General features: G+C 37.4%; 2 protein-coding genes across 3 annotated transcripts in view; one reads left to right on the top strand and one right to left on the bottom strand.

Moving 5' to 3' along the window:
• LOC103514897 overlaps window positions 1–11,572 on the top strand; it is a 13,245-nt gene extending 1,673 nt beyond the window's left edge. Inside the window, exon 5 of the mRNA XM_017446468.2 lies at window positions 11,395–11,572. Coding sequence (XP_017301957.2) covers window positions 11,395–11,430 — 36 coding nt within the window. The 3' untranslated portion in view covers window positions 11,431–11,572. The remainder of the gene's footprint in view (window positions 1–11,394) is intronic.
• Window positions 1,706–7,893, bottom strand: LOC103514791. 2 transcript variants are annotated; one of them, XM_008479703.3, is made up of 4 exons: window positions 7,764–7,893; window positions 3,653–3,975; window positions 2,800–2,877; window positions 1,706–2,069 (listed from the first exon to the last, which is right to left on the bottom strand). In XM_008479703.3, the coding sequence occupies exons 2-4, from the start codon at window positions 3,959–3,961 to the stop codon at window positions 1,977–1,979; spliced, it is 480 nt and encodes a 159-aa protein (XP_008477925.1). In that variant the 5' UTR covers window positions 3,962–3,975; window positions 7,764–7,893; the 3' UTR covers window positions 1,706–1,976. The 2 variants fall into 2 exon arrangements, with proteins under 2 accessions (XP_008477925.1, XP_008477919.1); XM_008479697.3 differs by lacking the exon at window positions 7,764–7,893 and adding an exon at window positions 6,957–7,079.
• Window positions 11,573–15,223: the final 3,651 nt, after the last annotated feature.

The raw sequence follows: 15,223 nt of genomic DNA, 5'->3' as shown, positions 1-15,223 counted from the left end.
TTTTTTTAAGAAGTAAAATTTACATGGGAAATTATACTTACAAAAGATTAATGGACATAATTATAATTAACTTTCTAAGTACCTACAGAAGAATAGGTTGTGGATTTATAAACTAGTTCATTACAATAAAGATCAACTTATATCTACCTACTAGTAGGCTACTTTCTTCCTTTGACCTTCAAAGAGAAAAGAAAGGGGAAGAAACATCCGAAAGAAAAACTAGAAAGAACAAAGAGAAATAATAGAAGAAATTAAAAGAGGTTGGGGAATAGTGAATAGGCGAAACAGAGATAGAAAAGAAAGAAAGAAAGAGAGGAAGAAGAAGAAAAAGCATAAGAAAAAAGTTAAAGAAGAAAAGTAGGTAGGTAGAACGTAGGTAATCTTATAGACATAGAAGGAAGAGCCACGAAAAAGAAAGTTAAACAAAGAGCACCAAAGTAGATAAAGATAGAAGAATAGAAAGCTAGAAAAAAGTCTGATAAATAGTAAAAGAAGTGGATAGACCCAAGTTTGTAAGGAAAGTCAAAGGAGAACAAAATAACAATAAATAATTATAAATAAAACAACCTTAACTATAAACTAATCTGAGCAAATGTTCAATGAGTGTGTGACACTAACGTCCAACTGTGTGATACCTAGGATGATAGTGATAGTGATAGCATAAGTAAAGTAAGTAACTATTTTTGATAATTCTAATGTTTGGATAAAAGTAAATTTAAACAGTGACTTAACAAATAATGTAGAAAAAGTAAACAAGAAGAAGAAGGAGGAAAAAAAAAAAAGAGAGAAGAAAGTGGACGAAAAGTAAAAGAGGTTGTACGAGATCAGAAGGGGAAAGGAAAGCAAAGAAATAAACAGATCTAGAAAAAGAAGAGGAAGAAAGCTGAGAAGAAATAAAGAAAGAGAAGAAGGAAAGAGGGAAGGAAGGAAGGAATAAAGAAAGAAAGAGAGGAAGAATGAAAGAAAAATCTACGAATTTAATGTAGTTAGATTCAGACAGACATGTAAGTAAATCAGACAGACATGTAAGTAAATCATAAGAAAATGAAAATAAGAAGAATATTAAAAAATACTGTGATATTAAAAAATTCTTACATATTTCATGAACCTACCAAATTGCATACTTTCATTTTGGAAGTGAGGATAAGATACGTACATATTGGGTTAGTTCACGTTTGTTATTTTATTGCCCTTGTTGAGAGGGGAAAAAAATCTGGTGTGACTATCACTTGATTTTACATTACGGAACTACAAAAAGCTAGAGAACTTACAACCTGATTGTTCAACAAACTTTTTGTTGTGTATAGAATCAGCTGAAATCATCAGTTTGATTCTGTGTCATCTTGAGAGCTAAGTTCCAACTGAACCAGCAGAAAACAAAATTTCATACAGTAATAGTAAATCTAGTGACATACCAATTTGTTGCCAGCCCTAGAATCAATAGTAGTTGACGGTATACCAATTTGTTGCCAGTCCTAGAAAAGTTTATTTACAAATAAAAATGTCTTCAAAAGAATACATAGGTAATAATATAGGTACAGTGCTATATCTTGAAAATTTCCCACCAATATCCCTAAGTTCGGATAAGACTGTCTGTAGTCCGGCTATAAATGAGGTCAGATCATATGCCACTCGATATGTGGTACTTTACCACCAAATACCTAACAGGGAGATCTGGGAGAACAATAACTTTCCTGGATGTTCCCTTACCATTATTGAAAGTAATGAGTTGCTTATTGTATTGTCGACTAGATCAGTAGATACTTCGTCCAATAATCCAAGATAGTAATCAAAATGGCAACTAGGTACAAAATCTATGTCACCTACAACCTGTAAGGCATATCACAGGACTTCATCTGCACCAAGAGGAACACATGTGAAAGACTTCTGGTTCTACACCTTCACAAGATTCAACAGATTTCAAAATTTCCAGCCTTTGAAATGGTCAATGATTCTTGAAAGGTTCGTGTCCTGGGTTATTTTCCATTGGCTTGTAGGCGATCCACTTCCCCTACTTCAAATTGTTGCTCTTTGTTGTTTTCTATCCTCCATTCTTCAAACGTTGGAACCTGCCAAAAAGGGATGATTTTATGTAGCAGTGTCCGTAATGAAATTTAATATGTTAGTTTAGGGATCCTTCATGATCAAGCATGCCAGGAGGCAAGCGAAAGTGAAGAGCTCGAAACAACGCCCGCTTTTTTAATAAAATCCCCGAGATTTTTGTCCTTTTCATTTTGTTCGTTAGCATCTCACGGTTTTGTGTTATAGAATCGTTAGCAGCAAATCCACGGTATAGGCACGGATGGTTCCAAAGCTTTATTCGGTGGCCCCGTAAAATTTTCCTGCACCCATTCTTCGGGAGTTATCGGCTGAAATCAACACCAAATTTTCAATCCTGATTATAGCTCATCGTCTATATTTTGATACTCGGACTTCCCTCTGTAATTTCTGTCCCTCTTCCCTTGAAAAAACTTTCATGATATTAAGACGTAGGTTTTCAAGCTGTGTCCAGACGTAGGTTCTCAAGCTGTGTCCAGACAACCTTGTCGATCGACGTCGACTGAAACCGTACACTGCCTACATAGATTACAGGTACACCTGATCAGTGGTCCGCCTGTCAGGTCTACCTGATGAGCGCACTCACTATCAGGTAGATCTGACAGGCGATCCTGATCAGGTGTACCTGTCAGGTTTACCTGATAGTGAGTGGCTGGCCCTAGAAGGCGTAGGTGTGCCTGTCAGGTCTACCTGATGGTGAGTGGCTGGCTCCCCCCAAAAATGCTATTAGGTTGTACTTACGTAACACGTGAATACAGTGAGTGTGCCAGGAATTGAGGGAACATTGTTGATGGCCATTTCTCTCACCGCCAACATACGCTGAAAAGAAATGCTGGCCATAAATGAAATGTCAAATCGTATGGTGAGTTTACATGCTCAATCTAAATGCACAAACTGGCACAAGTGAATTGTAGCATGTGAACGCGGGCTTGAACGTAGTTTGCACAAGCAAAAAAAAAAAAAAAAAAAAAAAAAAAAAAAAAAATGGGAAAAAAAATATTTTTAAAAAAAAAACTAGGACTGAGTAAAAAGTATAGCTCTTAGCCTTCGCTAGTTACGTTGGTTATAAGTAATAGAAAGTGTAAAAAAAAATCATTTTTGTCGTGCATAACTTCATATTATTTATGATTCCAGACTTATTACATAAAACGGAAGTTATTTTAAGATATCAATTTTTTGACATATAATGACAATACTTTATTCTGGACACTTATTTTAGTAATAAAAAATAAAAAAAAAAAAAAAAATCATTTTTTTTTTCCATACTTTATATTATGATTCCTTATTACACGGGGAGTATTTTAAGATATCAATTTTTGGACACTTTTAAATGATCCTTTATTACATGGGGAGTATTTTGAGATAGGAAATTTTCGACCAAAAATTGGCCGCCACATAGGCGGTTTGGGACTTAGAAAAATTTTCACTTTTTTTTTTCAAATACGTATTCCGCAAGTGTAATAGAAAGTCTTGTGTTGTTCACACCAGATTTTTCTAAATAGGTAAAAAGGTTTTGAATTATCAGAAAACTTGAAATTATAAATGAATACCTTTCTATTTCTTAAAAAAAAAGTACTAATTTCTCTTTACTTACATCCGCCATGGGCACACCATAGAAGGCCTCCGCCACCACCAGTATTTCGTAATGGACCAGCGGCTCCTTGGTGGCGTAGTGCTTCTTATTCCGATGGTACACTTTGACTATACTATGCTCTCCATACTGCTTCTTGTACAAGTCAATCAGTTTGAGGTCTATCTCGTTCACAATGGAAGCGTAGGTGTTAATCACATTGAGGACTAGCAGGAGACCTATCACATGGTACATCATGGTGCACGCTTCGTGTCTGTCTTCAAGTAAAGTGAATGGTTTGTTGATGTCGGCTGAATGGCGAGTTCTAATCATGTTGGTTATCAGCGCTGGAAGAACATGGGAACCAATATTGTGATAGTACAGAGGGTGTCATGCAGTCTAGTAGTTATTGTGAGGAATCTAGTAATGCGCTAGAAAGTGACATACCTAATTGGGATTAACGATAAATGATAAAGTATGAGGTGATGGATTTAAAAATATTGTCCTTTTGAAGTCATTATTCTGAATTGCAAATTCTCAAGAATATTCAAAACAAGCTTATTTGCCAAACCGGACATACTTGTAGGTACACATAATGGGGTGATGGCAAGTCTAAGCGTAAATATGGGTGAAAAACAGACTTAAACAGTAAATTTGTCTGGACCTTTTCTTACCAAATGAACTAAATTAACGCCACTTATACAGTAGAACCTCGATTATTTCAACCTCCATTATTTCAACTCTCTATTATTTCAACCCCAAAATCAGTTCAAAATAGGGTATTTATATTAACCATTTTGTTCTTCTGTTGTATCTAAATTTTGCCCCCTTTTCTATTGTTTTATACGGAATTTCAATTATTTCAACTACCCTTGCTCCAAATTAGTTGAAATAATCGAGGTTCTACTGTACTTTTAAAAGGTACCTACCCTAATAACATTTTTGGTTGGGTAAGGCCAAAAATCACCCAGCCATCGATGTTGTTAGGGTAGGTATCTACAATATGTACATATTATGTTTCTGTAGCAATTTACCAAACTTTAAGCATGTTGAACTTTATATGTGATCTATTATGGTAGGCTTTATTGATTTAGAATTCTGGACAAATCACATTATACCTCGAGTGCCATTGCTGATGATATGATCCAATCTGATTTGATTTGACAGCACAGCTGTTATCAGCTGTCGATCTTTCTCAAATATAGATTTCATCGCGAGTCATTCATTGACGTCATATTTATTTATTCGAGTAGATTCTAGATAGGAGGTATGGTTGTTTATTTTTAGAGCACATGCTATCGAGAAAATTCTACCCATAAGTTTGAGAGGTGAGAGAGAGAGGGAGAGAGAGAGAGAAGGAGAGAGAATATCCTCATTGGCCTCCTTCAATAAGTATTAGCCTCAAGTTTAGGTACCAAATGATTGTCATGTTAAGGTGTGTCCACACATAGTCGACCAGACATCAATCGATGTCGACTGAACCGTCCATACTGCGTCGGCACCATAGATTAATCTCGTCAATCGACACCGGTAGACAACACACCTTTAGAATGAACACTGGATTCAAAGAATTAAAGTATAAATGTTGTAATACCTATAATCGCCGCTGAAAGAAGAAGGAATCTTGACGAACTGAGAAGTAAGAGAGAATAAGAGGTGGAAAGATACCTGGATTGAAAACATTGGTTGGATAGAGGGAACTGTAACAACCTTGCCAAGGTCTTATCGTCAATTGAGAAGGAAGACAGAAGAGGAGAAAGCCAGCCATTCCGAGAACGAAACCTTGTCTGTTTATGATAAAATCCGCCCAGGGCGGAAATCGAACCCTCAACCTAGCAAAACTCACTTTCGTAAATCAAATGTCTTTATTTTTTTTTTTTTTTGTTCGTTTTCCAGGTGTTCACTCACGATGAATGGCTCAGGAAGAAAGGTAACTTTATGGAGATGAACACTGGATTCAAAGAATTAAAGTATAAATGTTGTACCTATAATCTCCGCTGAAAGAAGAAGGAATCTTGACGAACTGAGAAGTAGCAGGACTCTGGGCCTGGGTGCCATAGCTGCTAGGTCCTTGGTAACTGGTGGACTGTCCTTGGTAATTATTAGTTTGTCCTTGGTAAGACGCAGGCTGTGGTGCATTGTACGAGTTTGATTGGGTAGAGTCGTAAGTTGACTGGCTGGGAGTGTAGCTTCCGGCGTTGTAGTTGATTCCAGTGTTGCCAGCTGTGTTGATGTTGATTCCGGACATGGCAGCCTGCTTGATGAGAGATTGTTGAGCGAACTGGTATTTGGATTGTTGGTCCTTGGGTAACAAGCTTCTTTGCCAAACCGGACATACTTGTACACATAATGGGGTGATGGCAAGTCTAAGCGTAAATATGCATGGGTGAAAAACAGACTTAAACAGTAAATTTGTCTCGACCTTTTCTTACCAAATGAACTAAATTAACGCCACTAACTTATGATGTAATTGATCGTTGGACACTGAAATACAGGAGAGTACTCGTAGCCAAAACCATTGAGAGGGGAAGGCGAGGTATTTAGATATAAGTCTTTAACGTCATTTTTAACAACTTAGGTCTTCTCGTGACGGGGGTTTTACCCACCATTCGGTGACAAGCTACCCGAACAAGCTTCTTTGCCAAACCGGACATACTTGTACACATAATGGGGTGATGGCAAGTCTAAGCGTAAATATGCATGGGTGAAAAACAGTTAAAACAGACTTAAACAGTAAATTTGTCTCGACCTTTTCTTACCAAAAGAACTAAATTAACGCCTTGTTATGATCTAGGTATCTACCTATTGCGTTTTACTCGCACATCAAAACTCACAAAATTGGGATTGCAATAAAAGTTTGTACACATAAATGACAATAAGATTCTATGCAATGATTTTCAAATCGAGCTCTAAAATACGCGAACTCCAACTACCCAATAGATGTGGAGTGTGGAGAGTTCCCTATCACAAGCAATGCGACATGATAAGCTAAGTTATCCGACACATCAAAACTCACAAAATTGGGATTGCAATAAAAGTTTGTACACATAAATGACAATAAGATTCTATGCAATGATTTTCAAATCGAGTTCTAAAATACGCGAACTCCAACTACCCAATAGATGTAGAGAGTTCCCTATCACAAGCAATGCGACATGATAAGCTAAGTTATCCGATATTATGTTAATCTGATATCAGCACAATATTCAGATGTTTGTTCTGATTAGTCAGCAGAATTTAGTTTGAACTTCCTCATCCCAATTAGAATTCTATGTAGAAATTAGAATCATCAGGCTTTCTCGGTGTAGGCTCTCGGATATGCACTTACATTATTTCTCCACATTCCATGGGTCCATTCCACATTTTTTTGAACATTTCGTTTTGAACTATGTAACTCTTAGAAAGTCTTTAGTACAAAGTTACAAAGATCTCGAGACAAAGTTTACCAATTTGGATGATCGACTACTAGACAAAAATAGTACTTTTGAAATAGAACTTTTGAAAAAATAGTAAAGCGCACACAAAGGTGAATTATAATTTGGGATGATCGACTACTAGACAAAAATAGTACTTTTGAAATAGAACTTTTGAAAAAATAGTAAAGCGCACACAAAGGTGAATTAGGTATGTTTAAAAAGAAATACACAAAAGAACTGTTAAGACAACTCAAACCCCAAGATAAAACACTAGGAAATGCTAAAATGCTAATTAAAACGACAGCTAACCGAATATAAAAAGAAAATAATAAATTTTAAACATACTGTTTCTGGCTGCTGGCTTAAATTTAAATACTTGAAGTCTTGAAGAACCCAACCTAGCTATGACTAGTATTACTACACACGTTCGGATATAGTCTCTTGGGGAAAATTTTTTGGTCCCACGGGACAAAAATGGGTTTCAAACGCGGTCCTTTAAGTGTTAAGGAGCCAAGGCCCTGGGATCTATTCCTGAAAGGACTTCTCACTCAGAAAAAAAAGTTATGTATTATCGTGCAAAATTTCTAATTGAAAAATTCTTTCAGGAGTTAGTAGGTCCCTGATTCCAGTTTCAGGGAAATGTCAAGGGGGCCGAAAAGTCCGAAAAATGCGCTACAGTCAAAGGGTCTCTTAGGAAAACTTGGCATCCAGCCACTCACCTTGTGTTTCACCACCTGTTAGCTGATTTGTAATCTCGCAATCGATATGTATGGGTAACAGTTCTACTGAAAACAAACTGAGCTATAGGGACTAGGGAGCTCGAACTAAAGTCTACACCAAGTTGATCCTGATTAATTTTCCTGAAACTAAACAGCTGTGAATACTGGAGTATTAGGTGGGTAGGTATATTGTTTTTATAACTATGTATCGCATAATATGTAGTTGTGGAGAACATCTGTGGAGGTATGTTCATCAGTCATAATACCACTTGTGGTTGCATTGTGTGAGCATTGGCAGTTTTTGGTGCCTATTTACCCTGAAAATAGTCGTAGGTATGATCCTATCAGCTGAATAACGCCATGATCCAGATTGTAATTTTGTAGACGGAATAAGCAAGAAGACAATAATTATGATTATTATGAAGCACTGATTGATTTTGTTAGAAATTCAAGTAGGTACTTTGGAGACATGGTCAATATTTGGATTGGGTCATGTTTCAAAAACAAGACCAAGTTTCATGTTTGCCTAAAACATTTTTTGACTTCTACACACATCAGGGGGAGGGGGGGGGAAGACAAAGGAAACTAATGTACATGTTTGAATTGAAGTACATTTTCGACACAAAAGAAATGAGAGCAAGCCAAAAGAAAACATTAAAACAATAGAAAGCCTAGTGTCTTGTAATGCTGTGATGACCATCTTTTTGTGACATTTGATTTCTATGATAACAAGCTCCGATTGTCAAATTATGATCCTCATCCTTCATCTAGCTTTATCCATTTTAAAAAGAAGATAAAACATCAGTCCCCATATTAATTTTAATTCTGCTCCTTCAGTTTAAAAATAACAATGCAACACGAGAGCTATGGTCAAACAAGTTTAGAATGACACTACGGAAAGGCCACGTTTATTTACAAATAAAAATGTCTTCAAAAGAATACATAGGTAATAATATAGGTACAGTGCTATATCTTGAAAATTTCCCACCATCCCCTACGTTCGGATAAGACTGTCTATAGTCCGGCTATAAATGAGGTCAGATCATATGCCACTCGATATGTGGTACTTTACCACCAAATACCTAACTGGGAGATCTGGGAGAACAATAACTTTACTGGATGTTCGCTTACCATTATTGAAAGTAATGAGTTGCTTATTGTATTGTCGACTAGATCAGTAGATACTTCGTCCAATAATCCAAGAGCCTTTGAATGGAGTAGGGTAATCAGGTAATTACTAATGAAGAATTAGTCATAACAAGTCAATCCGTCTCAGTGCAGCTTGTAGTCGTATTTTATACTATTTTTACTATCGAAGTTTTCCTTTGGTGCATTCGATCGCTAGTACGGACTTCCCTTCTTTAGTGAAACATTAAAACAATAGAATGCCTAGTGTCTTGTAATGCTGTGATGACCATCTTTTTGTGACATTTGATTTCTATGATAACAAGCTCCGGTTGTCTATTATGATCCTCATCCCTCATCTAGCTTTATCCATTTTTAAAAGAAGAAAAATCATCAGTCCCCAATTAATTTTGAATTCTGCTCCTTCAGTTTAAAAATAACAATGGAACACGAGAGCTATGGTCAAACAAGTTTAGAATGACACTACGGAAAGGCCATGTAATCAAAATGGCAACTAGGTACAAAACCTATGTCACCTACAACCTGTAAGGCATATCACAGGACTTCATCTGCACCAAGAGGAACATATGTGAAAGACTTCTGGTTCTACACCTTCACAAGATTCAACAGATTTCAAAATTTCCGGCCTTTGAATGGAGTAGGGTAATCAGGTAATTACTAATGAAGAATTAGTCATAACAAGTCAATCCGTCTCAGTGCAGCTTGTAGTCGTCTTTTACTATTTTTACTATCGAAGTTTTCCTTTGGTGCATTCGATCGCTAGTACGGACTTCCCTTCTTTAGTAAAAAAAGTATAGAACTTTTCCGTTTTGCTTCTGTCGTATCACCTGTTCGTCATTTCCGTCAAACTAAATCAGGAAATAACAAAATCGGAAAGTACCAAAAATGAACAAAAGAGTTTAATAAAATACGTTTATTTGAGCGCGCGATGTGCAGTGCGTTTTTATCTCCTCTTTGTTGTTTTCTATCCTCCATTCTTCAAACGTTGGAACCTGCCAAAAAGGGATGATTTTATGTAGCAGTGTCCGTAATGAAATTAATATGTTAGTTTAGGGATCCTTTCATGATCAAGCATGCTAGGAGGCAAGCGAAAGTGAAGAGCTTGAAACAACGCCCGCTTTTTTAATAAATTCCCCGAGACTCTTTGTTGTTTTCTATCCTCCATTCTTCAAACGTTGGAACCTGCCAAAAAGGGATGATTTTATGTAGCAGTGTCCGTAATGAAATTTAATATGTTAGTTTAGGGATCCTTCATGATCAAGCATGCCAGGAGGCAAGCGAAAGTGAAGAGCTCGAAACAACGCCCGCTTTTTTAATAAAATCCCCGAGGTTTTTGTCCTTTTCATTTTGTTCGTTAGCATCTCACGGTTTTGTGTTATAGAATCGTTAGCAGCAAATCCACGGTATAGGCACGGATGGTTCCAAAGCTTTATTCGGTGGCCCCGTAAAATTTTCCTGCACCCATTCTTCGGGAGTTATCGGCTGAAATCAACACCAAATTTTCAATCCTGATTATAGCTCATCGTCTATATTTTGATACTCGGACTTCCCTCTGTAATTTCTGTCCCTCTTCCCTTGAAAAAACTTTCATGATATTAAGACGTAGGTTTTCAAGCTGTGTCCAGACGTAGGTTCTCAAGCTGTGTCCAGACAACCTTGTCGATCGACGTCGACTGAAACCGTACACTGCCTACATGGATTACAGGTACACCTGATCAGTGGTCCGCCTGTCAGGTCTACCTGATGAGCACACTCACTATCAGGTAGACCTGACAGGCGATCCTGATCAGGTGTGCCCGTCAGGTCTACCTGATGGTGAGTGGCTGGCTCCCCCAAAAAATGCTATTAGGTTGTACTTACGTAACACGTGAATACAGTGAGCGTGCCAGGAATTGAGGGAACATTGTTGATGGCCATTTCTCTCACCGCCAACATACGCTGAAAAGAAATGTTGGCCATAAATGAAATGTCAAATCGTATGGTGAGTTTACATGCTCAATCTAAATGCACAAACTGGCACAAGTGAATTGTAGCATGTGAACGCGGGCTTGAACGTAGTTTGCACAAGCAAAAAAAAAAAAAAAAAAAAAAAAAAAAAAAAAAAAAAAAATGTGCAAACAATTACTTTCAATCACTAATCCCCTGATGTCAAAAAAGTGGTTTTTAGCCCATGGTCTGTACGTTACGTGCAACAGGTTTAAATGGGAAAAAGTAGAAAGTTGTGAACAAAATATCTCAAGAACGGTTTGTCGTAAAGCAATCAAATTTGGTATGTAGGGATCCTTCATGATCAAGCATGCCAGGAGGCAAGCGAAAGTGAAGAGCTCGAAACAACGCCCGCTTTTTTAATAAAATCCCCGAGATTTTTGTCCTTTTCATTTTGTTCGTTAGCATCTCACGGTTTTGTGTTATAGAACTTTTTTATCTTTCACTGTTGTGATCCTCGCTTGTTTTTCCCATCTGAAATGCTTCTTTCTGCCACCAGAACCTGACACTCCTGATCCATCGAGTGAAAGTGTAGCGTCCTATGTGAACTCGAGTGAGTTTCTTGCCAAATGGCTAGAGGATCCAGAGAACCAGAAAATAGTTGCGCCCATCGAAGATTGTACTACCGAAACCATTGCATCACGCATGTTTACCAACACACCTCACGCCGAAGACTGGGTAAGTGTGTCGCTACTGTGAAGGTTGGTGGGTTCGAGTCCCATTGCAGTTGATGTAAAAGAATTTGTTTAGTTTGGCTTTGAATTCTGTTTGAGGTATAATTTATTTAAATAGAGGTCCAGCCTTCCAGAGCATCAATCAATAAAGAGGTGCTCTATTAAACTGTTGGCATAATGGTAAAACTTGTTCCAAGCTGGCAGTCTAAATAAAGCACTACTTTTTAGCGCTGGGTCGATGGTTCGATTCCCACCCGGGCTGTATACTAAATTCAATTAGTTTGTAATGTTGTAATAAGCGCATTAGGTCTATTTATTGGACACATTTCTCTTCCTTTAGGTTCCTTTTAAGCTTTGTTACTTCTCAGTCAGCTGCTGATATGTCATTTTGAAACTGACGTCAGAGTATTGTAAGTCCTCCATACAGAGGTTGGTCCATTCTAAGACTTTTGGTTGACATGTAGAAGGTTTCGGGTTCAATTCCAGCCTATTTTGTGTTATCGTTCCAATTCGGCATTAGGAGTTCTGCAATAAATTGTTGTGAATATACTAATGCTAATACAACTCATAATATGCAAAATCATGCCACAGGGATACATTTCATGTACGTGTCAGTTAGTGGGTTTTGTGGACAAACATAAAATCAATAAAAAGGACACCTTGAGCTGTGTCCACACATAGTCCGTCGATCGACAAGATGAATGTATACTGTCGTCGAGGCAGTGTACGGATTTATTCGACATCGATCGAGTCGATCCACGGCGTCGACTGTGTGTGGACAAAACTTTAGGATTCCATAGGACCAAGCATGTTTGAACTGTGAATGTGTGTCGTCGAGGCAAGGTACGGTTTCATTCGACATCGATCGACCATCGTTCGAGTCGATCCACGGCGTCGACTGTGTGTGAACAAAACTTTAGGATTCCATAGGACCAAGCATGTTTGAACGTCTAGCGGTAAGGAAGTTCCTTCAATACCCGACAATGTGTCAGCTTTATCAATAATCTCAATCAATCGATGGAGGAAACTGATAAGAGAACTCCTTAGTCTGTTCACCACGCTATGATTAGGTTTGACGTATAGTATGATTAGAATTAGAAGTGATAAAGGATACGTGTCGGAGAATCTGCTAGTATCAGAAACAATCATGCAAGCAAGTTGAGATTTTTGAAGTTGAAGAATCTGAGCGGGAAGCCCACGCTATGATTAGGTTTGACGTATAGTATGATTAGAATTAGAAGTGATAAAGGATACGTGTCGGAGAATCTGCCAGTATCAGAAACGATCATGCAAGCAAGTTGAGATTTTTGAAGTTGAAGAATCTGAGCGGGAAGCAAAGAGTGTGATAAGGATTTTATCGGGTAAGAGTGGCCAGATTTTTCTAAATAGGTAAAAAGGTTTTGAATTATCAGAAAACTTGAAATTATAAATGAATACCTTTCTATTTCTTAAAAAAAAAAAAATAATAACAAAACAAAACGTACTAATTTCTCTTTACTTACATCCGCCATGGGCACACCATAGAAGGCCTCCGCCACCACCAGGATTTCGTAATGGACCAGCGGCTCCTTGGTGGCGTAGTGCTTCTTATTCCGATGGTACACTTTGACTATACTATGCTCTCCATACTGTTTCTTGTACAAGTCAATCAGTTTGAGGTCTATTCTTACATATTTCATGAACCTACCAAATTGCATACTTTCATTTTGGAAGTGAGGATAAGATACGTACATATTGGGTTAGTTCACGTTTGCTATTTTATTGCCCTTGTTGAGAGGGGAAAAAAATCTGGTGTGACTATCACTTGACTTTACATTACGGAACTACAAAAAGCTAGAGAACTTACAACCTGATTGTTCAAATATTTAATTGAACCACAGAGAATAAGAGGTGGAAAGATACCTGGATTGAAAACATTGGTTGGATAGAGGGAACTGTAACAACCTTGCCAAGGTCTTATCGTCCCTTAGAGAAGGAAGACAGAATACGAAAAAGCCAGCCGCATGGTACATCATGGTGCACGCTTCGTGTCTGTCTTCAAGTAAAGTGAATGGTTTGTTGATGTCGGCTGAATGGCGAGTTCTAATCATATTGGTTATCAGCGCTGGAAGAACATGGGAACCAATATTGTGATAGTACAGAGGGTGTCATGCAGTCTAGTAGGTATTGTGAGTAATCTAGTAATGCGCTAGAAAGTGACATAATTGGGATTAACGATGAAAGGTAGATAACGTATGAGGTGATGGATTTAAAAATAAAGCCCTTTTAAAGTGCTTATTCTGATATGTCAAGTTATTAAGAATTTTTGTCTGTTTATGATAAAATCCGCCCCGGGCGGAAATCGAACCCTCAACCTAGCAAAACTCACTTTCGTAAATCAAATTAGTTTTTTTTTGTTCGTTTTCCAGGTGTTCACTCACGATGAATGGCTCAGGAAGAAGGGTAACTTTATGGAAGTGTTCTCCACTCTGTTCTACAAAATTCCAAGCACAGCGGAGGTGGTTACGTTCGGACCTTATGGGAGAAGGAAAAGGGATGTGACGAACATTATGGTCAAATGATTGTTCCTTGTCCTTGGGACTATTAAGTATTGGTATCATTCGGACCAATAGATCGAGACTATTAAGTCTCAGTAACTTTGGGACTTGGTAAATTGGGACTATTGAGTACCTATCAGCGGCACATTACTTACCAGTTAAGTTATAGCCCTTGATTTGACTTTTCAAGTGAAACCTATAACTCGTCCTCCCCCACCCCTTGACTAGGCGCGAGGATGCTCTATCTGGTTTTTTAATGAAGATCCGGAATCTAGATTAGACGAATCTTACTCATTTTATAAAGTTATGAAATAAAATTCTTCCTTAAATGATTTCATCACTTTCTTTCACGCTAGATCTGTTCTTCCGCAGACACCTCTTTAAAAACAAAATGTGTAGGATTCATACATTCATACTAAGATAGTGGAATTTCGGTACCTAATAATGAACTAGTAATAAAAATAATCTTCCAACGTAAAACATTATTTATAAGAACCAAATAAAGTACTAGACATACCTAAATATCATCAGTGCTATTTATCTAAATATACCCTGATTGGATAACCAAATTCACAATGGGAGAAGAGGAATTTCACAAGATGCAAAATGCAAATGCATATAAAATTCAATGTGCAAAACTGTGATTTACGAGCAATCTGTGAATTGTTGCTTTTGTTTGACAATATTGTTGTTGATGTGATATGTGGTAAGATTGACATGATTCAGTCAACAAAATTATTTCTCGCTCCCTGAAGGAGATGTAGAAAGGATTCTGAACGTCTTACGGACCATAAGAACCAAATAAAGTACTAGACATACCTAAATATCATCAGTGCTATTTATCTAAATATACCCTCATTGGATAACCAAATTCACAGTAGGAGAAGAGGAATTTCACAAGATGCAAAATGCAAATGCATATAAAATTCAATGTGCAAAACTGTGATTTACGAGTAATCTGTGAATTGTTGTTTTTGTTTGACAATATTGTTGTTGATGTGATATGTGGTAAGATTGACATGATACAGTCAACAAAATTATTTCTCGCTTCCTGAAGGAGATGTAGATGTAGAAAGGATTCTGAACGTCTTACGGACTTACCCCTTGGTCTACAGTC

Source organism: Diaphorina citri, unplaced genomic scaffold (genome assembly GCF_000475195.1).
Source record: "Diaphorina citri unplaced genomic scaffold, Diaci psyllid genome assembly version 1.1 scaffold46, whole genome shotgun sequence".
Lineage (NCBI taxonomy): Eukaryota > Metazoa > Arthropoda > Insecta > Hemiptera > Psyllidae > Diaphorina > Diaphorina citri.
Note: the sequence above shows the minus strand (reverse complement) of the source record. Positions and strands in the feature narration are given on the sequence as shown.

What these genes read in the sequence shown, in the direction of transcription:
- LOC103514791 (XM_008479703.3), bottom strand. Translation starts at nt 3,961, where the DNA reads ATGATTAGAACTCGCCATTCAGCCGACATCAACAAACCATTCACTTTA. An exon ending in ATGGTGTGCCCATGGCGGAT is followed by an intron (nt 2,878 to 3,652) that starts GTAAGTAAAGAG and finishes ATTTCTTTTCAG; the next exon opens with CGTATGTTGGCGGTGAGAGA. An exon ending in TCACTGTATTCACGTGTTAC is followed by an intron (nt 2,070 to 2,799) that starts GTAAGTACAACC and finishes CCTTTTTGGCAG; the next exon opens with GTTCCAACGTTTGAAGAATG.